General features: G+C 49.2%; 1 protein-coding gene across 2 annotated transcripts; it reads right to left on the bottom strand.

Annotated features, from left to right (window-relative positions):
• Positions 1 to 6: 6 nt before the first annotated feature.
• LOC122378324 (PR domain zinc finger protein 5-like) lies at positions 7 to 23651 on the bottom strand. Of its 2 annotated transcripts, XM_043359274.1 has the most exons (6): positions 23378 to 23631; positions 16346 to 16638; positions 1634 to 2929; positions 1228 to 1362; positions 843 to 1036; positions 7 to 785 (listed from the first exon to the last, which is right to left on the bottom strand). In XM_043359274.1, the coding sequence occupies exons 2-6, from the start codon at positions 16592 to 16594 to the stop codon at positions 377 to 379; spliced, it is 2283 nt and encodes a 760-aa protein (XP_043215209.1). In that variant the 5' UTR covers positions 16595 to 16638; positions 23378 to 23631; the 3' UTR covers positions 7 to 376. The 2 variants fall into 2 exon arrangements, with proteins under 2 accessions (XP_043215209.1, XP_043215208.1); XM_043359273.1 differs by having other exon boundaries at positions 7 to 1036; positions 23378 to 23651.
• Positions 23652 to 23962: the final 311 nt, after the last annotated feature.

The raw sequence follows: 23962 nt of genomic DNA, 5'->3' as shown, positions 1-23962 counted from the left end.
GCGATCTCTAGTGTTTCAGAAGGTATCTGTATTGAAAGACAACAAAATCAACGGGTCAATCAATGGCCCCAACCTTGAACGAAGTGCAACCAATGTCATAAATAATATAAATAGCATGGCAGAAACTGCAACAACTTAACTCGCTCACACGATCGTATAAGGTATCTACAGGTAAAACAAATGCGCATGCAATGTAGAATCGTCTTGTCATCGGAGCCATCACTGTAATTCACCGGACGGTTCAGTGGCACTTCTCAACGGACTCGTCTGTTCACCCCCTCCCACCCACGGTAATTATACACTACCCCTCACGGGCGATACTGGTGCTTACAGAGGCGCCTGCCGCGAGTCGCCAGCACCTCGCCCGGCGCGTCCCCTATTCGGCCAGCGAGGAGACGAACACCGGTGCCTGCTGCGGCGACGTGAAGATGGCGCCCTGGCCGCTGCTGATGGCCAGTGGCGGCGGCGGCGGTGGCGGCTGGTACCGCGGACTGCCGCCCTCCGTCACGGCGGCGGCCTCTGTCTTCACCAGCGGCGGGTAGCCGTGCGCCAGTGCCAGCTCCGGCTGTCGGTCGGCGGCCGGCCAGCCCAGCGGCGACGCGGCCGGCCCGGCCGGCGTGTACAGCAGACCTGCCTCGCCGCCGCCGCCGCGGTCCGGCGTGGACAGCAGCCCGGCCTCCGGCGGCGGCCGGCCCGCGCCGCCCGACGGCCGCTCCGGCGTGGTGAACAGACTGGGAGGAGCCAGCGGCGCCTTGTCCGGCGTCAGGAACAGGGACGAGCCGGCGGGCGCCCCTGACGGCCCGGGGGCGCCGGCCGCCGCGTACAGCCCGCCGCCAGCCGCGCCCTTCTCGGGGGTGATCAGGCCGGGGAAGTGGAACAGGCTGCCGCCGGCCCAGGTGCTGTCCTGTACGCTGAACTGAGACGAGGTTGTCTCGGGCACGATGTAGGTCATCACGGTGGCACCCTCAGGTACTTCGGCCGAGGAGGCCGGCTCCAGACTGAGCAGAGTGGCGGCGCCGTCCACACCGTCCGGCACCTGGCGGGCAGACGGAGGAACTACAGTCATCAGCGAGCTGCAGAGAGCGCTACCGGCATCCCATAGCAAGCATCACTTCAGTCTACAAGGATGAAATTGAGTGGACAAATCTTATATGATCTTATTCAACAACAAACTGGGCTTCCTGCCGATCTTTTTTAGCTGGTCGCTGACCGTTCAGCGTGGCTCACCTGCTGCTGCGCCGGGAAGTACTGGACCGTGTGGCCGGCAGCCGTCCGGTGGCACGCGCCGGGGGTACCGTACCCGTCCCCCTCGGCCACTGGCGTGTACTCGCCAAGAATGTGCTGGTCCGAGCCCTCGTACACCTGGACAGTGTACCACAGAAAAGTCAGGGGAGTCGGGGGAGCGGATGTCACATTAGTTTTTCCATTAAAACAGTTATGCGGGCTTAAATCGAAGACGTAATAATAACAGCATATCCATTATCCATATGACATACATGCCCTGTTTACCGAACTAAGGATGAAAAATGTCGAAAATGTTGTTAAACAATGCTCAAATTTAGCACAAACGCATGTTCGAAATGTGAATGATAACTCATTCAGCCCCCTTCGTTCCATGGCCGTGCGCCCTCACCTGGTACCCCCCGTCCATCATCTCCTGACTGGTCTGGTCGGCCGTGAACGTCTGCACCACCTGGCGGTCGCACGGCTCGCCCACCACCTCAAACTTGACCACGGAGGCGTCGCCGCTGTCGGCGCTCGCCTGGTACAGCGTCACGGTGTCGTTAATCATCGGCCCCAGGTCTGTTGGCTCGTAGAAGGAGCGCCCCTGGTCCAGCGGACGGCGTATGGTGGCGCGCCGCGGAAGGCGCTTCACCTCCGGGTGCTGCTTGCGGTAGTGCTTGCGCAGGTGGTCGCGCGTGAAGAAGCGCTCCGAGCACATGTGACACTCGTACGTGTAGCGGCCGTCGTGCACGTTCATGTGCTCCTTGTACTTGTGCTTGGTGCTGAAGACGCGGCCGCACACGCCGCACGAGTAGGCCTTCTGCGTGTGGTGGGTGCGCGCGTGCGTCAGCAGCCGCTGGTAGCCATCGCAGCTCTTCTGGCAGATCTCGCAGGCGAACTGGTCCTTGTCGTGGGCGACGTTCATGTGACCTCTCAGCTGGCGCAGCAGCCGGAACTGCTGGCCGCACACGCGGCACTCGTGCTGCTGCGCAGTGTGCGAGCGGGCGTGCCGCTCCAGGTTCGAGCGGAAGCGGAACGTCTTGTTGCACGTCTCGCAGCGGTACTGGCCGTTCCGGCCGTGCGACAGCTGGTGCATCTTCAGGTTGTAGACGCGGTTGAACGTGCGCCCGCACTGGCGGCACGGAAACTCGCGCTCGTTCGGACGGAACTTGCGCTGGATCTTGAGGCCGAAGCGCTGCATGTGCTCCACCTCGTGCATGATCTTGAGATGTCGCTTGAACATGTGGATCTGCGTGAAGAGTCGGTCGCAGTAGGGGCACTGCACGCGCGCCGCCAGCACCTCGACCGGCTCGCACTTTGCCGCGAACAGACACACGGCGATGTGTTGCTCGTACTCGGCGTAGTCGCTGCACTGCGCCTTGCACTGGGCGCACACGAGCGCCTGACACAGCCGGATGTGCTGGTCGTGTTTGGCGTTGGTGATGAACTCCTCCCGGCAGAACAGACAGACGATGTGGCAGTTGATCTCGTCGCGCCAGTGGGCGAACAGGCTGGTCTGGTCGTCGAAGCGCTTGGTGCACCGGTAGCAGCGCAGCACGGTGATGTTGGAGTGCCGGTCCAGCTCCCGGCAGCCGGACTCGTGACGCGTCGACTCGGCCCCGGTGCTCGGCTCCACGGCCGCCGCCGCCGCCGCGTCCACCACCTCACCGGCCGACGGCTCGCCCGACGACCGGGAAAAGTTCAGCTGGCGCACCGAAACAGAACGAACGGTCACGGGTCAGCCATGAGATTTTGTAGGTATGTATGGATTTGGGACCCGGTGCAGTGTTACGAACGAGGCCCAATTGTCACTAAATCTCTGGTAACTTCCCGCCCCGGTCGCAACTAGCAACCAATAAAAGACTGTAAATTTGGTTCCTCACGTATTCTTATTGCACCAAACAAAACGGGCAACATACAGCCAAACTGTGCAATGCGATTGTGCAAGTAGGATGTGAATGGTCGACAGAAGGCCGACCCTACCCGTGAAAATACCTCCCTTGTACGGTTAAGCCGTGAGTTAAAAGTGAAACCTCCGCAGAGGACTGTCCATGGACCAATAAGACTCAGAGTATATTGACCATGGGCAGTGGCCGGGACCAGGCACCAAGACGTCTGGTTAAGAGGGTAGACTACAGTCCCCCTTTCCCATTTGGACCGCCCAATTCAGTTTGGCCAGAAGCTTTGGACAAGAAGAGAGTCCCATCCGACAGCCGCCAACGTAACTACATTGAATAATCCGCCAAGAACGCTACTAGCGGGCCAGAAGTCCCGCACCAGCAGCCCAACACTGCGGTTCATCCGGCCCCGACCGACTCTCGACCCAGAGTGACATGCCGCTGCGGCCCCCGACCCCACATCGCGTACGGTCAGGTCACGTGCTCGCCGATCAATGAGCCTACCGCGCGGGCGCCCGGCGGGTAGGCTGTGCCGCCCGCCGCTCAGCCCGCCGGGTAGGCTGTGCCGCCCGCCGCTCGCTGCAGCGGCGGCGGCCAGCCGTACAGTCGTGTATGTACAGGTTGATGGTCCCCTACTCTATCCACCGGGTTCCTATGGCTCAGCATAGGCAGCAGCCGCCTGGTACCGGTAGGCTGTGCCGCATGACCCGAGAGTGAAGCGGCACAGTCTACCCACGCCGTTTGACATCGGCTCGGGTCGCCGGGTGGAGCGCTTTGTAGACCAGCTGTCGCGTCAGACCAGCGCGAGGGGGAGGGGCTCGTCTCGGTGGTTGGCGTGGGTTGGCGAGTGGTGTGGGGCGTGTTGGTGGTCGGTGGACCATGGGGGCTGGGCGGGTGTGTGTGGTCACTTGCTGCATTGCACATTTTGCGTCGCTTAACAATTGCATTCCTGTTTTTGCTAGCAAAATGCACGGAAGACCCAGCGAATATAATTTACTTGTGCATTATGCAAAACGTGATTTGGCACGGTATCGAGGCAACCATAGGTCTTGTGCCACATATATGCATGATATTTAGGCAATACGCTTATGAAAATGGTAGATTGATCGGATTGATCCTGGATGTTAATTCGTATGTTAAATGTCGACATGTATTAAATGAACGAATGAATGAATCAATCAATCAATCGACAATCGACATGTAGGGGAGAGTGGGGCACATTCGTGCATGGGGCACATTCGTTTTCAGCAGTTTATGGGAACACGAGTGACTGCACGAGCTCAAGGTAAATTATGGAAATATGTCTATCATTGCCGCCCTTCGTTCACCGTAGAAGACAACACTGTACCTGCTGTCATGCTTGATAAAAACGCAAATTTGTAATATTCGTGAGCTTTCCAAAATTTTCTCATATCATCCATTTTCGTGATCCTGACTCGGAAATGTGGTTCAACTTTTCAAAATTGAGGGTGAAGAAGCCCACTCTATTCACGGAACTGCTGCAAACTTGTTTGTTGAAAAAGTGTCATTTTTTCAAAAAGAAATTTTGAAATATATTACTAATAACGTTGTGGGGCAGGTTCGTGTACGCACTGCCTGGGGACACATTCGTGCATATTTTTTTTAGTTTTTGCGATTTATGACTTTATCTGTAGTAGGTTTCTCTAATGACGCTCGCCTGACTCAGTCTCGACTGCTTGCGACGTCGTGACGAGCAATTCACGCGAACTTGGCGAGGTCACGGAGGCCGGCAGTTGGCACATTCTTGTTGGCCAGCCCATTCTTTCTACATTTGTTGTGCAATGCATTCTTGTCGAAAGGAATCAAGTGAAATGACCCCCTGCCAATTTCCTTTGGTAAATTTCTGGTAATGCCCGGTAATTTCTCGAATTTTGCCGGGTGAACGGAAGTGCCCCATCTCTTGAACGAATGTGCCCCATAGGTGGGGCAGTTTCGTGCAAATGTTCAGAGTTAATAAAAGTCATTTTTTCTAATGGAAGCAATCACGGGCGTAGGAACGCCATGAAAAGTGAGTGGGCCACCCTGTCAAGGGGCCTCCTTTTCCAGGGGCCTCCTATTTTCAGGGGCCTCCAACTTTTGCCTCGTCCTGCTGGCTGCTTTCAAGTATGACCTCCAAATCTAGCTTCTGAGATCGGGCAGATGTACCCAGGGGCGTAACCGCTTAAGCGAACAGTGCGGAAAGTCCGCAACATTTTTAAAACTTATTCCCCTCCGATTTTTTTTTCAGAATCTATTTGCCGCAAACGGCGTATGACCCCTGAAAACCCTTACACAAATGTCTTCCTCGTTTCCCAGGTGCCCCAATTAGCTTCATAGGCGCCCTCTTTGGCATATATGCGCCTATGTATAGTCATCAGATACATCCCTATATGTCCCACAGTCGCCCCGTTGTCGCATACAATATGCGCTTATCATAGGCGTCTCTCTTTTATGGACACTTGAAGGCGCCTGTCTTTGCCATGCCGGCGCCCCTGTTTCCTATGAATGCACCCCCAAGGCATTGATTAATTGCAATTTGCAGACCTCTATTGCATGTGGACGCCCATATATGTAGGCCTCAGAGGCGCCCCTCTTTCGCTTTGAGGCGCCCCTATGGGCTTCATAGGCGCCCCTCTATTGCACATAGGTGCCCTACTGTCTCAGAACCGCTCCCCTTTGGCATGCAGACGCCCATCTTTCGTACGGAGGAGCCGCTGTGGTTCTTAGAGACGGCATGGTGCTCCCAGACCCAGATGGGGCTCTCGGGGTCGACAGTGTGGGACCTTCAGTCGCTGATGGGTGCCCGCCAGATGTGGACCCTCGGAGACGCCGGTATGGGGCCCTCAGAGATGCCGGTATGTGGCCCTTAGAGACACCGGTGTGGATCCCTCAGATACTTCAGTGTGAAGCCCTTACAATTGCTGGTGTGGAGCTATGAATGCGCTGGCTTAAATCCCTCAGAGGCCGGTACATGGACATCAGAGCTCAGTGAGAGCTTATGTGGTGCCTTCAGTGTGGAGCCGTTAGACATCAACATGGTGCTCTCAGGAGCCGATGAGTCCTCAGAGTCACCGGTGTGGGGCCTTCAGAGCTCCGAGATACTGGTGTGGGGCCCTCAGAGGTGTCGGTGTGGGTCCTTCAGATGTACCTATAGAGCCTTGAGATTCACAGGTGTGGTGGCCCACAGACTCTGTGGGGAGGCACCGGTGTGGGGCCACCAGAGCCACCGATATAGGGCCCTTAGAGACACTAGTATGACTCTCAAAGGCGCCGCTGTGTGGCGCTCATAAACACCGGTGGGGAGCCATCACAGGCGGGTGGAGCCGTTAGAGGCCGGAAAGGGCCCTTAGATACCTACTACCTACAAGGAGCCTTCAGAAGCCGGCGTGGCACCCTTATGGGGATAAGCGTGTCTACTTAGGAGCCCTTGAGGTGCTCTCATGAGCTCTGTGGGGCCCTACCGAGCCGAAATATTGCCACGGCCAGTTGCCGCCGCATGGCTCTTCGGACTATCATTCTCAGGGGCCTCATCTGCCTAGTTTGAATAGAAGGGCCTCTCAGACCATCAGTCTCATTGGCCTCCTCTGGCTAGTATAAATAGAAGGGCCTGTTAGACCATCAATCCTAGGGGCCTCCTCTGGTTAGTATAAATAGAAGAGCCTCTCAGACCATTAATCTCAGGGGGCTCCTGTGGACAGTATAAATAAAAGGGCCTCTCAGACCATCAGTCTCAGGGGCCTCCCTAGAAAAGTGTAAATGTGGAAAGAGGGCCCCCTCAGATTCATTAGGAGTGGACCTCTCTGACTATCAGTCTCAGGGGCCTCTTGTGGCCAGTATGAATATAAGAGCCTCTCAGACCATCGGTCTCAGGGGCCTCTTCTGGCTAGTGTGGATAGAGGGCCCTCCCAGACCACCGGTTTAAGGGGCCTCCAATGGCCAGTTATATGAACAGAAGGGCCTCACAGCCATCAGCCTCGGGGGCCTCTTCTGACTGGTGTGAATATGAGGGCCTCTCATACCATCAGTCTCAGGGGCCCCCTCTGCCTAGTGTGAATATAAGGGCTTCCCAGGCCATCAGTCTCAGGGGACTCTTCTGACTGGTGCCGGATTGAGGGACCTCCCAGACCGAAATTTTGGGGTCTCCTGTGGCTAGTATGAATAGAAGGGCCTCTCAGTCCATCAGTCTCATGGGCCTCTTCTGCCTGGTGTGATTATAAGGGCCTCTCAGGTCATCAGTCTCAGGGGCCTCCTCTGGCTACAGTGTAGATGGATAGGCCTCACAGACCATCAGTCTCAAGGGCCTCTTCTGACTATTGAGGATAGAGGGGCCTCCTCTGACTAGTGAGGGTAGGGGGCCTCGGCTAGACCGCCAGTGTCAGGTCAGGGGCCTATTCTGACTAGTGTGGATGGAGGGGCTTCCCAGACCACCAGTCTCAGACCTCTGACTAGTGTGAACAGAGGGGCCTCCCAGACAGCCAGTGTCAGGGACCTCCCCAGACCAGTGTGGATATTGGGGCCTCCTCAGATCCACTAGGGCCTCTCAGGCCATCAGTCTCAGGGCTTCGACTGACAAGAATGAACAGAGGGCCTCCTTGGATCCATCACGGCCCCTTGGAGTCCGTGCGTGAAGATTCGTGGAACTTTTTTTACCGAGTTTGTTTATTCTTGAAGGTGACGACGTCCTCTCAAATCGAGACGAGGGGCCTCGAGTAAAAAGTGGGTGGGCCAAAACACATGGTTGGCCCCCCCACCTCGAAAAGTGGGTGGGCACTTGCCCACCTGGCCACCCCTGTTCCTACGCCTATGGAAGCAATAATTTTATAGGATAACTTTTAAAGAGGAAAACTATCTGCAATAGTTCCTTTCCATACTACAATCAACAATTTTGCCATTGCACTAACCAAAGAACAGATATATGGGTTTATCCATTTTTTGCACGAATGTGCCCCACTCCCCCCTAGACATAAAACCGTATAAATGGCTCGCAACCACTAAAATCGAACCAGATCCTAACTCGGAAAAGTAGCCGGAGCCCCGATGAGGCTCGAACCGGGACTCCACGTTGAAAGTTTTAATGATCCATCATCATTCCACCAAGCTAGAGCGACCGGCACCCGGAACCACAAAAACATTCATCGACTTTGCTGCCGACCTCCCGGCCCCGCCGCCCGCCCGGCCAGACTTTGCCCCGACCGTGGCCACCATCCGGTGTAGCTCAGCGCGGGAGTGCTAGACTGTCAAATTGACCGGTAGTGAGAGGCCCGGTTCGAGACGCTTCGCGTGCTGGATGTTTATTTCTGTGTCCGAGGCTATGCGATTAGTCCACTTTTCAGAAAGATTATTTGGTGACAGGTCTGTTTTCTTTCTTTGCTGCAATTCATGAGGAGACCGTATGGACCCTTACCTGTCCTTCCGCACTCCACTTGGGAGATGGGTGTTTGAACCCCCTGGGTTTTGTGAATATCTCTAAAGCAAATTTTTGGAGGGTGGATTACGATCGGTTCTATGCGACAAGTGACCACACACACCCAGCCCCAGGTCCGCTCACTCCCTCCCCACATCACCCCCGCCCCACACCACACTCCAGCCCGCCTCATCCACCGAGCCGAGCCAAATAGACAGGCCTGACCCTTACCCCCCCCCCCCACCCCCCAGCCGGTGTAACGCAGCGTCCGGTCAAATCGCTCTACCAGGCGACTCGAGCCGGTGTCATACTCGAGGGCAGCGCTTTTCGAGGAGCGCTGTGGCCCGAAGGTTTGAACTTTAAATTGTGAAAAACGCCCGCCCGCCGCAAAACGCAAACACCGCAAAACGCACGCCCGAAACGCCAACGCAAAGGTCGCAAAAAATAAACAAACGCCCGCCGCAAACCGCAAATAAAAAAAACGCAAAAACGCCGCAAAACAATAAAACCGCCCGCATCGCACGCCCGCTAACCGCCAACCGAAAACGCCTGAAAATCGCCCGCCCGCCGCCAAAAAAAGCACCGCAAAAAAACGAAAAAGCGGCCGCCAACCGCAAACAAATTTAACACCGCAAACGACGCAAAAAAAAAGAAAACCGCCCGCATCGCCCGCCCGCCCGCCCGCCGCCAAAGACAAACACCGCAAAAAACACAAAACGCCCGCCCGCCGCAAAACGTAAACACCGCAAAACGTGTAAAACGCACGCCCGAAAAGCCAACGCAAACGGCAAAAAAATCACCCGACCGCCGCAAACCACACAGAAAAAAACGCCGAAACGCCGAAAAAATAAAACCGCCCGCACCGCACCGACGCTAACTGCTAACCGAAAACGACTAAAAGTCGCCCGCCAGCCGCCAAACGCAAACACCGCAAATAAGCGCCCGGCCGCAGCAAGATAATAATTTATCAGCGGCTGGCATACCGCTAGGCTGGTCATTTTCACAAATCAAAAAGATATCTGCAAAAATCTCCTAGATGAAAGCGCCCGATTAAAAAACGGATGGCACGTGCGTGTTCCTCGCCCCCAACTTCCTTCAGGTCAATCGTCATTTGGGTCATCTAACGCATTGACGTATCTGCAAAAATCTCCTAGATGAAAGCGCCCGATTAAAAAACGGATGGCACGTGCGTGTTCCTCGCCCCCAACTTCCTTCAGGTCAATCGTCATTTGGGTCATCTAACGCATTGACGACCGGCTGGGTGGAATGAACATTGCGCCAAGAAACGTAAGTATATTGTCAAAAAGAATCCCCAGAATGGTGGATCCCAAAAGTTTGAAACTACCACTTTGGCCCACTGGACGACACCTTAAACAGTTGCCGACCGGATGACACCCATTGTTTGGTCACCCACGCCATAGTATGCATCATGGGTGCGCCGAAATGACCAAAAGTCCCAATTTCCGGTGTGCAGGGTCATTTTCAACGGCACGTGGCACGTGGTTCTGGACTTTTCCGGCCACTTTGCGACATACCCATGGGTAGTGCACCGAATGGTGGTTGATCTGCATGTAAGAAAATGGGGGGTCGTTTGGATCGTTTTCGAGCAATCTGCCGTGGAACGCATTTTTTCATTTTGCCCATTGGCTTAACACGGGAATTTTCAAAGTCACGTGGCATGTGCACCAGATGGTCCGCGGAGGGGAGACCCATACCAGAACGTAGATCACCTGGCCCACTAGAAATCCTGAAAAAAATCAGAATTTTTGGACCAGCCGTTTTCAAGAGCATCAAGTTGTACTGATCTCAGGCAGCTTTTGCCAAATTGTCAGGGAACTCAGATTTGTTTTTCAATAGAAAAACACAATTCTAAAGAATAGTGTTTTAACTATTGACAACAAACCTTCGGTTACCAGTATCTGCGATGCTGGGCTCCGCATCGCGGGACCGCAGGTTGTTTGAACAAGCACCTATGCAACGCCGCAAAAACGCCCGCCGCCAAACGAGAGGATGAGCCTTGCACGTGCAGACCGGAGTGGGTGTGCTACGAACTGACGTGCACTGCACTCTACTAACCGGTCTCTAGCGGTGTGCCAAATTTGAGTGCCATCGACCCGGCCGTTTTCGAGATCTCGAAGCGGCACTCTGCACGTGCGCACGTGCAAAAGGTTCCCATCTGACTTTTGCACGGCACCCTATTCGCCGATCCCTGGCGGTGTGCTAAGTTTGATTACAATCGGCCCGGCCGTTCTGGAGATCTGAAAGCGTCACCTGAACGTGCGCACGTGCCGCTGCACCCCAACCGTGGCACATGGAAATACATACTAACTGACTTGTGCACGGCACCCTACTAACCAGTCTCTAGCGGTATGCCAAATTTGAGCACAGTCGGCCCAGCCGTTCTTGAGATCTGGAAGCGTCAGCCTGCACGTGCGCACGTGCCAAATGGGTTCCATCTGACTTGTGCACGGCACCCTACTCGCCGATCCCTAACGGTGTGCCAACTTTGATCACAATCGGCCCAGCCGTTCTCGAGATCTGGAATCGTCACCCTGCCCGTGCGCACGTGCAGCTGCACCCCAACCGTGACACATGGAAATGCATTGCCCGGCGGTTGCCTACATCCATGCCAAGTATCAGCGCAATCGGCAAAATAACTACAGAGTTATTAGACTTGTTACCGAACTGACACCTTATCGTTTTGCACGTGGCACGTGCATTAGGGGTCACCCATACGCATCGAGAATAGCACACTACGTGTAAGAAAGGAAGGAGCTATCCCACACAAAAGACCGCGAGTGAATCAGTCAAGTAGTTGTGGAGATAGAAGCTTTGCAAGGCGCCCCCACGGCGGCCGACTGCTAATATTTAGCAATAATCAGTGTCGCATCCGCACACGGGAGGTATCCCCGTCACCTGTTCGTATACTCTAATGTGGTTGGGTTCAAGTCACAGTCGAGCCCTGATTTTTTACAGCTTTTCTTAAAAACGGCACATCGTGCAGTGACGTTCAATGCATCAGTGGAAAGAGCATCAAAAGTTGTATATTATATTGACTTTTCACCTATATATATTACTAACGATAAAAGTTATAAAGGAATAAAGACGCTCCCATTGACTTTCCATGTTAAAAATTTCCATTTTCAAACGAACTTTATTAGAAAAAAACGATTTTGCACAGCGTAACGAAGCAAAACAGCATATCCTATGTTCCTTTCTCAACATCTCTCGAAAGTTTGAACGAAATCGTGACACATAATTTTTTTACAATGCGCGAATGAAAATATCGCTGCAAAACTCTCCATTCACTTAACATGGGACACAGCAAAATTCCAACTTTGACCTCGTGCAAAGAAACGTTCCAAGATTCTGACGGGTATACGGCGCACACTGGCGTGTACCGGAACGTGTTTGCCATAAAATGCTGGGATGAAAACCACCCCTTTCTTGGCTCGTTTTTCCGCCATTCCCGATGGCGCAAAAAGACCCCCAAACCCCCATTGACTTAACATGGGCGAAAATTCAAACGCACGCGCCACGCGCAAAAGAATTCTGAGCGAGTAGCGACCGGTGCCATCAGCTAGATCGCCTTCGAAAGTCTATACCCTGAGATTTTTACGAAAATCGTTGCAGAAGTTTTGGCTGGAATCAAGTTGTACTGATTCGCGGCCAGCCATGCAAAACATAGCCCGGAGAAGGACTGCTCCGGTTGTTTTTCAATAGAAAAACAATTCTAACGAATAGTGTTTGTCTTTTCAAACAACCTGCGGTTACACCTTTGTAAACGCAGCAAAAACGCCCGCCGCCAAACGAGAGGATGAGCCTTGCACGTGCAGACCGGTGTCGGTGTGCTACGGACTGACGTGCACAGCACCCTATTCGCCGGTCTATAGCGGTGTGCCAAATTTGAGTGCAATCGACCCGGCCGTTCTCGAGATCTGGAAGCGTCGTCCTGCACGTGCGCACGTGCAAAATGAGTCCCATCTGATTTGTGCACGGCACCCTACTCGCCGATCCCTAACGGTGTGCCAACTTTGATCACAATCGGCCCAGCCGTTCTCGAGATCTGGAAGCGTCACCCCGCCCGTGTGCACGTGCAGCGGCACCCCAATCGTGACACATGGAAATGCATTGCGCGGCAGGTGCCTACAACCATGCCAAGTATCAGCGCAATCGGCAAACTATAGTTCGTTTTTTTTCAAAAGGACGCTGGCTCCAAGTTCCTTATCGAAGCTCTCACGTGAGTTTTGGCAGCTTCAGCGTCTGGCCAAGAATTTCTTACCGAAAAAATATTCGATTTCAAATTGTGCACGGTAGGTACCTGGAAATTGTGTCTTGAAAAATTAGCATACTATGATGACGTCACTGGCGGCAGCAGGCACTCAATGTCCGTACGATGGGACAAAGTTTCGACGAATTTGGGGGAAACTTCGTTTTTCACTGTTGCCGAGGTTATAATCGAGTAAGCGGTTTCGTCCATGAAAGTTATACGCTACATTGCAAAACAAGTTCGACAGCATTACGTCACCACTGTTCTCAAATCTGGTTCCAAAACGCACATATGGAAATTATCGGGAATAATTCACATGTTAAAATAAGGCGACGCTCGAGTTTCTCAAGTTCAGTTTTTGCTCGTTTTGCTCGCTAAAACGCGTGCTTTTTCGAAAAACATACTTGGAGCCAGAGTCCTTTTGAAAAAAAAAAAACGAACTATAACTACAGAGTTATTAGACTTGTTACCGAACTGACACCTCTTCGTTTTGCACGTGGCACGTGCATTAGGGGTCACCCATACGCATCGAGAGTAGCACACTACGTGTGAGAAAGGAAGAAGCTATCCCACACAAAAGACCGCGAGTGAATCGGTCCAGTGGTTGCAGAGATATAAGGTTTGTAAAGGCACCCCACAGGCGGCCTACTGCTAATAATTAGCAATAATCAGTGTCGCATCCGCACACGGGAGGTATCCCCGTCACCTGTTCGTATAGTCTAATGTGGTTGGGTTCAAGTCACAGTCGAGCCCTGCTTTTTTACAACTTTTCTTAAAAACGGCACATCGTGCAGTGACGTTCTATACATTGTTGGAAAGAGCATCGAAAGTTGTATATTTTATTAACTTTTCACTTTGATACATCTGCAACGTAAAAAGTTATTAAGCAACAAAGACGCTCCCATTGACCTTCCATGTTAAAAATTGTAATTTTTAAACAAGCTTTTAAAGAAAAAAACGATTTTGCACAGCTTAACGAAGCACAACAGCATATACTATGCTCCTTTCTCAACAACTCTCGAAAGTTTGGACGAAATCGTGACACATAATTTTGTACAGTGCGCGAATGAAAATGTCTCTGCAAAACTGTCCATTCACTTAACATGGAACACAGCAAAATTCCAACTTTGACCTCGTGCAAAGAAACGTTCCGAGATTCTGACGGGTATACGGCGCACACTGGCGTGTACCGGAACGTGTTTGCCATAAAATGCTGGGATGAAAACCACCCCTTTCTCGGCTCGTTTGTCCGCCATTCCCGATGGCGCAAAAAGTGCCCCAAACCCCCATTGACTTAACATGGGCGAAAATTGAAACGCACGTGCCACGCGCAAAAGAATTCTGAGCGAGTAGCGACCGGTGCCATCAGCTAGATCGCCTTCGAAAGTCTATACCCTGAGATTTTTACGAAAATCGTTGCAGAAGTTTTGGCTGGAATCAAGTTGCCCCAATTCGCGGCCAGACATGCAAAACATAGCCCGGTGAACGACTGCTCCGGTTGTTTTTCAATAGAAAAACACAATTCTAACGAATAGTGTTTGTCTTTTCAAACAACCTGCGGTTAGCTCCGGTTGTTTTTCAATAGAAAAACACAATTCTAACGAAAAGTGTTTGTCTTTTCAAACAACCTGCGGTTACGCAAGTGTATCGGTCCAGTGGTTGCGGAGATATACGTCATACAAAAACGTCCCCACGGCGGCCGGCCGCTAATATTTAGCATTAAATCGCATCCTTCAATGGGAGGTATCCCCGTCACCTGTTCGTATACTCTCTGAGCCAAGGCCATATATAGGTCTGAGCTCAAATCTCGGTAATGTCGTGCTTTTTTACTAAATTTCTCAAAAACGGCCCGACGTGCAGGAACGATCTATACATCATTGGAAAGAGCATCAAAAGTTGTACAACCTATCAACTTTTCACTTAAATATATCTTTAACGTACAAAGTTATTAAGCAGCAAAGACGCTCCCATTGACTTTCCATGTTAAAATTTTTCATTTTTAGAGAAGCCTTAAAACAACAAACGAATTCTGACAGCTTAACGAAGCATAACACCATGTTCTATGGTCGTTTCTCAACAGGTCCTGAAAGTTTAAACAAAATCGTATCATATAATTTTGTACAATGAGCGAATGAAAATGTCTCTGAAAAAATGTCCATAGACTTAACATGGGGAGCTAAAAAACTTCAACTTCAAAGTCTTACTACAAAAAATATCGACTTCTTACGGGTAGACGGCGCACATGGGCGTGTACCTGAATGTGTCGTCCATAAAAAGGTGTGCAGCAAACCATACCTTGATCGGCGATTTTTTCCGCTATTCGCGATCGCGCAAAAAGTGTCCCAAACCCCCATTGACTTACTATGGGAAAAATGGAATCGCACGTGCCACGCGCCACGAGATTTTAAGAGAGTTGCGACTGGTGTCAGCAGGTAGATCGCCTCCGGGAGCCCATACACTGAACTTTTTATGAAAATCGCAATGCACATTTAGGCCCCCGTCAAGATGTCTCGATTCGCTGCCAGACTTGCAAAACATAGCCCGGAGAACGACCGCTCCGGTTGTTTTTCAATAGAAAAACACAATTCTAACGAATAGTGTTTGTCTTTTCAAACAACCTGCGGTTACAGTGTGGGTAGGCTGTGCCGCTTCACTCTCGGGTCATGCGGCACAGTCTACCGGTACCAGGCGGCTGCTGCCAATGCTGAGCCATAGGAACCCGGTGGATAAAGAGTAGCGGACCATCAACCTGTACACGACTGTACCACCCGGCAGCCGTTACACAATCCCAACACCCGGTGACCGTTAATAATAAAAATTTTAACCAGCTCGGTACAGTGTGGCCAAATTGGTTTAGCGTTAGGGGGAGGATGTATAAAAAGTCGTACGAGGATGTCACTATTTAAAAAAAAAAACTCGTCTTCAGCCTCAATTTAGGTGCAGTTTTTACAGATAATGTGGAAAAACTATACCTGACGTCAAATTCTGGTGGAAAGTATAAAAAACTCCGAATATTGTCATTAAAGATATAAAAAAACAAAAACATTGCAAGCACGACAGCACGAGTATGACGGTGCGAATCGTACATTGAAACATTTTTAGTCTTTATTCCTACACTACATAGGTATGCATGCTTTCACGACAAAAACGTCGTGATGATGTAACTTTAAAATTTCTGAGGATGTCATTATACTTTTCATTGAGGGTGACTTTCCCCGCAACATCACCAATTTGGCCACACTGGCTCGGTAGCATCCAACGCCCACGATTTACCTGTCTGACTTCCCTGGATAGAATTAATACAAAAGTTTCCGAGATATTATTACGCGGGGCATGATAAAGTTAATAACATTAACAAATCACGAACTGGATAATGTCGATTTTTTCATTCATGCTGTAAAATGAATCAAATAATAAGGATGTACTTTGATGAAAACGGTACGGTCTTGATAACCACCTATCGTAATTCTACACCGTCTCCGATAAGTCCCCGCGGCCTATCCATTAGTCGGCTCTGTCCGTTCGCATCTAGCCGGGCTGGCGACTAACCTTGCGGAGCATGTGCCGCCGGCGTCGGCCGTGCTCTCCCACGGTGATCTTTTTCTCCATTTCGCTGAGCTTCTGCACGTAGGCGGCGTCCTCGTTACGCAGCTGCACGTGGCTGGGGCCGGGTGCCGGCAGGTCGCCCAGCGCCTGCTCGACGCGGTGCACCTTGACGCCGCGACTGTCCATGGTGGCCTGGTACAGTGCGAACATGTCGATCTTCAGCTGGTGATAGCGCACCCGTAGCTGGTTCATGGTCGCCGCTGTCGCTGGGTGGTGGTCCACCCCTCCGAGCTAACCTGACAAACGGAAATGCATTACTAGCTGGGTTATGTTTGTTACGCTATAAGTAAGCTTGTAAGCCTTCGCCCGGGATGGGGATGGGGGTTTGGCAACACCCACCAGTTTTTTCTTTTTAGGGTATAGCTACACCAATTCAGCATCGTTTGTGCAATTTTTGTCCCCAGGTCACGTAAGGTCAGGTCACCAGGTCAATAGGTATTGATAAAATTTGTTGGGCTCCTCTATCATTGGGTTGAGTTTAGAGCCAAAAACTCGATTTCATGCGATTTTAAATGAATATCTGTCATATAGGGGAGAGTGGGGTAATTTGGCCGGTGGTGTAAATTGGCCGCCCCCACCTGTACGATGTCTAATAAAAGTGAGTGAAATAACTCTAGTCTCTATTCATTTGTCATGGGTAGAAATAACTGGAGGACAAATGTCAAAACTTTGCCCCTCGTAGTTTTATTTAAAATTAATAAAACGTTAATTTCATTAGAAAATGGTAACTTTTACTTCTGTTTACAAAGTTGTATAACATGTAGTATTTGGGCTAAAAACGAATTCAGACATTATAGCGCCATTCTTGGGGGTGTTCAGCGGTTCCAAGAGCAATTTCATCTAATTCCGTATAGCCGTGATGACTTTATACACAAAAATTTTCAGAATGGCAATATGGGGTAATTTGGCCGAGACTAGCGGGGCAACTTGGCCGGTGCGCTCATGGTCACTATGCTGGGACGGCCGAGTTTTCATGGTCAATTGTACCATAAATGACATAATTCATGACCAACTTTGACTACTTTGATGCCTTACTTCCGATTGGTCAACTGTAAGAGCATGTGACGTCATCAAAGGTTACCAAACGTTTTTTGCTAATAAATCCTTACATAAAAATGGTACAGCCGCACAAATGGTCTCATTCTGTTCAGCTCGCCAAGGCGCATCGAATGATATGCATGATAACCTTGAAATCACGTGACCTTGAGGTCAAGCGACCTGAGGTAACGTGATCTGAGGTCAACCTTTGACCTTGACTTCTCGAGGTCAACACATATATGTTTTGATGCGGAATGACGAGATAATTACGATGGTACTCGAAGTTTTGGCCTAGCTTGATTACTTCAAAAGTTATTCGTAAAAAACTGTCTTCGCATATCGCATCTAGAGCCGCTAATTTGGCTATTTTGACCCCTGTGACCCCATGAGTCAACCTCCAAAATGTGGTAAATGCGTCATAGGACACACGTCATTGCTGAATCTGAAGCTGACTCGCAATATAACCAGGGTTGGCAGGGGGTGGCAAAAACTGGTTTTTGCCAGTGGTTTTAACCGGTTTAAACCGGCTGGCAGAAACCCTGGTGGCAAGAACTGGCAACAACTGGCTAAAACTCAGATGGCCAAACCTACAACTTTTCTAGTAAGGAATGGATTTGAAATGTACCAATGCATTTCTGGTAGTTATATAGATGCACTAAACATTCTAAAGCTGCCTCATTACTTATCCCTGCTTAAAATGTCTATGCATGTCGGTAGACATCCACAACGGAACGTATTTCAATGTATGGGAGAGTGGGGCAAGACAGCCACGGTAGGTAAGGTGCCATGCGGTGCCGTGCGCATATCAGTGGCAGATGCCCCTTCGCACTTCTGATTGTGCAGGACTCACCCAGTCACCCTTGCACTGGCTCATTTGTCACCCCAAAAGGCATCTTACTAGCTCCTTATGGAAAGCCCATGAAAATGTTTGAGTTATGAAGCATTTCAATGGTCAATGTCACTTCTGTTTGAAAGCATAAAGCTTTCACCGAATTCTCCTTAAAATGCTTCACGTTCAAATTCATGTCCAAGCGTAGCATTGTGATATTTCTTAGTTTTTGCCAGTTTTTGCCACTTTTTGCCGGTTAAAACCGGTTTAAACTGGCAAATGGCATAAACTAGTTTTTGCCGGCAAAAATGCCAACCCTGAATATAACAGAAAATCCTGACCGCAAACTAACACCGGCCAAATTGCCCCACACCCCCGGCCAAATAACCCTGCTAGTGGGGCAATTTGGCCGCCTTGCAGACCTTTGTAATACGTCACAATTTCAATATAAGTAATTACTCTATCATTTCAAGTTCACTGTCCAGTAAAGTAAAATGAATGCGACACCTGCCAGCGTTGAGAAAATGCAGAAATGTGTCGTCAATTTTAAGTTACATCGTTTTCTAAAAAAAAGCGGCCAAATTACCCCACTCTCCCCTACCTATAATAGCCGTTTTCACGACGGGCTATCCGGCGCATGCACCTGATTTGACCAAATCTGCACCTAATTTCTTTTACAGCAAATATCTTCATTTTATGAATTTATTTCAGTGTTTTAATGGATGATGCTCTCTGATAATATGACAAAGCAGTGGCGGATCCAGGATTTTCACTGGGGAGGGGCTGCAGGTCATAATTGGGCGCCACGCCCCGGATGGGCGCCATAGTCGCATCGTATTGGCGCTGAAATATTGGCGCCCAGTGGCCCTGACAAGAGGCGCCCAGGATCAGTATGTACAGTGACACCACACGATTGGAAATATCGGTGCGGAGCGTACTGAAACGACGTTATTCGACTGATTTTTGCATCCTAGTCCTAGTATGCGGCACTCCGATGAGTTGCGAATTGAAAATTGGCGCCACTGCGCCTTCGGCGCAGTGGCGCCAGTTTTCCTTGGGTGGGCCCCGCAGCCCCCCCCCCCTGGATCCGCCACTGTGACAAAGCAGGCATAAGCAATTAGTGCAACCCTAGCTGATAGCTGCTATGAGACACACTAAACCTGATTTGACCAAATCTGCACCTAATCTGTACCAGATGTGCACCAAATGTGTACCAGATGGCCGTCGTGAAAACGGCTATTAACGACTTTAATACATTGTTCAACTGTATCTGGGCATCTTCGGTAAACAAGACGTAAGTTCGTTTTATTTAATTTCGACCCTGACTGTAGACATCCTTTGAACACTGCGCGAGATTTGTCGAGAGAATGCCCTAAGTGATTAGCGCTCATTTAATTGAAGAGAAGAATGACCCGAGCCCCGCGCGAGGTCTCAGCCAACTTCGCCATGGTGCAGGGCGGGGGGAGGGGACGTAGTTGGTTACACCAGGTTATCTCGGGAAGTGAGAAAGCCAGAAAGACGCTGAAAAAATCAAGATATAGCTCGCTACTAGATTTTCCTTAACCATTCAGGTCATTTTTTTTAGGTCGCCTCGACTCTGAGGTATATGGAATTACCCAAAAGTTATCACGAACTTTTACCCGATTTTGGCAATTTTTCACAAATCGGCGCATATCTTTGCAACAAACAAATAGAGCCACAGTGTCGAGGAAAAACGCATTCGATGGCTCTTTCAAAGCATTGCTGAATATTGTTCTCAGATTTGACCTAGGGTCAATGCCAACGGTCTATCCCCCAGAGGACAAAACTTAAAAATTGATTTTTTTTGCGGAACTACTTTGTTCAGCAATAACGTTTGATACTAAACTTGTACTACGTTGATTTTACCCGCATCGCGTCTCTCTCGTCGAGACACGTCGAATGACCTATTTTAGCTGAAACGGTCAACTTCAAAATTTGAGCTCAGGGTAAGGTGACAGAAAATGTCATGCTGCATATCAGCTGATTCGTATCGTTGAGCTGACCGTATGTGAGGTGAATTCATCGCTCTAGCATGTTTCTATCTAAAGTTGTTATCAAATGACTGTTGGAGACGTTTCATGACCTGAGATGGCCTCAGGGATATAGAGAGGAGGAACGGGCGCAATTTTCCGATTCAGTGTGCCATGTTTGCCTGTTTCCCGATGTTTGAGTGTTTTCGCTCAAATCAAGAGCAGTTCAATCTGCTCCCATTGACTTAAGTCAATGGGAGCAAACTATAATTTGACCTTGAAAGGTCAACTTGAAAATTTGACCTCAGGTCAAGGTCATGACCTGACCGGAAAAGGTCATGTTGCATATCAGTCGCTGCGTCTCAACAAGACAAACACAATGAGACCTGCAGCGTTCTATCTCTTTCCAATCGCGAGTTATTGGCAAAAATCTGTTTGTAGCCTCAAATGACCTCGGATGACCTTTCTAGAGGCTATCAGCAAAAATGACACCTTGGTCATTACGGGTGGTCCAAATCATTGTGATTCTGAAATATTTGGACTGTTCCTATGTTTACACACGGATCTAGAGGCATTTTCATTTTTCTCCATTGACTTGTAATGGAAAGGTCACGCCACTGACCTGACCTTAGGTCACGGATATAAAAATCCGAGATATACAAATTGTAGGCGCCCATAACAGCATGCAATCTACCAAGTTTAAAACCTTTTTGACAAACACTGCAGGCTGGACATGATTGCAAACTTTTTTAGGCTTGGTCACTTAACTTGACCTGGTGACCACTGAGCCGATCGTCAAATTTCAAACGGCATCTGATAGTCGAGCGAAACCTAATTTCATTGACCTCGAGGTCACCGATGACGTCACAGGTTAGGTCAAAGTAAAAATTATTATCGATATTTGGCTTGTTTATATTTTGGGCTCTGGCTGCCGTCTTACAGGTCAGATCAGGCTGATTTTTTGTTTACACAGTCGTGAACAGATGCTTTAAATACTCTGAGGCCGGGAACCAAACTTGTACTTTGATTTTCAGGTCAGGGTCAGGTCATCATAGGTCACGGAAATATTATGTCTTAAGTCGGCCACGTGACACATGTTTTATGGTCCATTTAGGCCATAGGTTTCGAATTCGGTTCGCCTGTGTCATTTGAGGCCATTTACTTCTGAATATAGCTGAGGTCAGGTCACTTTCATGTCAAAAAAGGTCAAATTTCAAAGTTGAAATTTTTCAACAACAACAAAAAAACATGTCAATCGGATGCAGTTTGAGCTCAGGAACACGATGGTGCTATTTATATTGGTGTACGATGTCAAATTCCTACAGGAAAATTGATTTGAAAAATTTGAAATTGTGAAATTTTTGCTATAATGCGTATAACTTGGCCATTTTTGAAGATATCTGGCTAAGACTTGCTAGAGTAAGTCATAAGCATGTGTTCTATCATATGTATTTCTTTTTTTGTTCGAAAAATCAAATTTTTTTAAAAAAGATAAAAATACATATTTTGAATTTTAATATATATAATTTTTTAATTTTTTTTTTTCAAAATTCGAGATGGCAGTTTGATAGCGCAGTCCATTCTAAGTCCTCTCATGCAAAGAAATCGGATCTAGCTCAAAAACTGAGCTCTTGGGAGCGATTCCCGTGGTTCAATGTTTTGCGTCGAAATCGGCAGAACATGACATCACTTTGACGTCATTTCCGGCCGATCTATGATAGATACAAAGTTGCAATTTTGACACAAGGTGTCAAATTGATGCAGCCGAAGGAACTGAAAGTTTTGCGGTGATACGTCAAGCGATTTAGAAGTTATTGCAGAAAAAACGGGAGTCAGTGGGGCGCGGGTCAAAAGAGCTATCGAATGCGCTTTTCCGCGGCGCTGTAGCTCTACATATTCATTTCCGAGTTATGCGCCAATTTGTCGAAAATTGGCGAAATTTGACGTTTGACCTGACCTAAAATAATGACCGAATTTTCTTCATTAATTTCAACGCTCTTTCGAATGCCGCTCACCTATACGGTTCGTCGGAAGGTCATCTCAGGCTCAGAAGAAACGATATATACCATTCGAAAGCTGACGGTAAGCTGAATCCAAAAATTTACTTTTTTATCAAAATCGATCGACGGCCTTTTTTGAAAATTGCGTTTTTGTAAAACTTTATAATTTTTTATTCAACGGGCTGTCCCGGACATTCTTGAAAACATACACATGTATTTTTGAGTTCCAGTGAAAGCTGAACGCCAAAAGAACAATATTTAGCGGAGCATTATTTCCAAACATTAATATGCGTCTCCCACAGCCGACAATAACCTTATTTGACCTGACCTTGACCTAATCTTCAGCAGAACGTAACCTAGACTGGCCCCAGAGGTCACCTAGCCCACATCATCGCATTTGTCATGTAAAGTGGACCATAAAACATGCATCACACGACACTTTCACATTCTGACACTCACTTGACCTCTGTGACCTGACCTGGTATCAGTGACCTCAAATAGCATACATAATGTGTTAAACAAAAATTTTTATTGCTTGTTTTCAATAGCCTGCATGCATTTTACTCGATTTTACAACATATTTCTCAGAATGCCTGTAAACCATGAAAATGTGACATTTGACCTGACCTGTGACGTCATCAGTTTGACCAAGGTCAATGAACTTGGGTCACAAGGTAGTTCCCTGGTGGGGCTATCGAACACCACGCTTGAATTTTGAAAATCGACCGGCAACTTTCCAACATTTTAGGGGGAGGGCGAAACACGGCCCCCTTTACGGGTGGCCAGGGTCCGCCGATAGCCCTACGGGTTAAATCATCAGCTAACGAAGGCAGGCAAGACGGATAATCAATAACCGTTTAAAGTGGCATAATAATCATAGTCAGCAATTGACCCTGGCCGAGTCAACTACAAGAAGCAACGGGGAAGCGCATTTCCGAAACGTAGCGCGTGTTTGCATTTGATTCGTTCGAACTCAAATGATGCAATAAGCAGCAACGAAAAGGAATTATTTCTCGCAAAATGCAAGAACTGCATAGCACGAGCTCCGTATAAAGCAAGGGGAAGGAAAAGGAAGCGAATTTCAGGGGCAGACGGCCGCTCGCATCGCAATGCTTACCAGTTTTTCTCGATGGGCTACTTGTAAGAAAAGTATCGGATTCTATCGTTATCTTGAGCCTTGAGGAACCGTCCCGTTTATGGAGAGTAGCTGATGGGATAAAGTGATATCCAACAATAATTCGTAAAATGTAAAACATAAAGCCACTTAATCTCTAACTGATATCGCCAAAACTTTTAGCGTCAGGCCGGTGCCACGACACACACTTATGCCCTATGCAGTCCCCCCGGATGACAGGATGGCCGCAATCCATGTTGCTAAGGGACTCGACAACAAAGCCGCACGTTCTTTGGCAGAGGTTGACTTTCATTGTGGCTCTCCCAATTAGAAGATTCATAAAAACCTTCAAGCATTCGCACCATAGATCGCACTAAGGCTTTGCTTGCATTGAAATCTGGTTAAAATATGCTTCAAAATGTGTTTATTTATCAATCATTTCTAATTTCATCTGTCCTAGAATTAAAAAACTTGCATTTCAAATGGTGCTATAAAAAAAACTGATGTCCCCAGTCCATTGCACAAACTGATGAATTTTGTGCAATGGATTGGGGAGAGTGATAAGAATTGAGGTCAGAGGAAATAGAA

This window comes from Amphibalanus amphitrite, unplaced genomic scaffold (genome assembly GCF_019059575.1).
Source record: "Amphibalanus amphitrite isolate SeventyFive unplaced genomic scaffold, NRLGWU_Aamphi_draft 000057F_arrow, whole genome shotgun sequence".
NCBI classification, from domain to species: Eukaryota; Metazoa; Arthropoda; class Thecostraca; order Balanomorpha; family Balanidae; genus Amphibalanus; species Amphibalanus amphitrite.
This window is presented reverse-complemented; position numbering and strand designations above follow the sequence as displayed.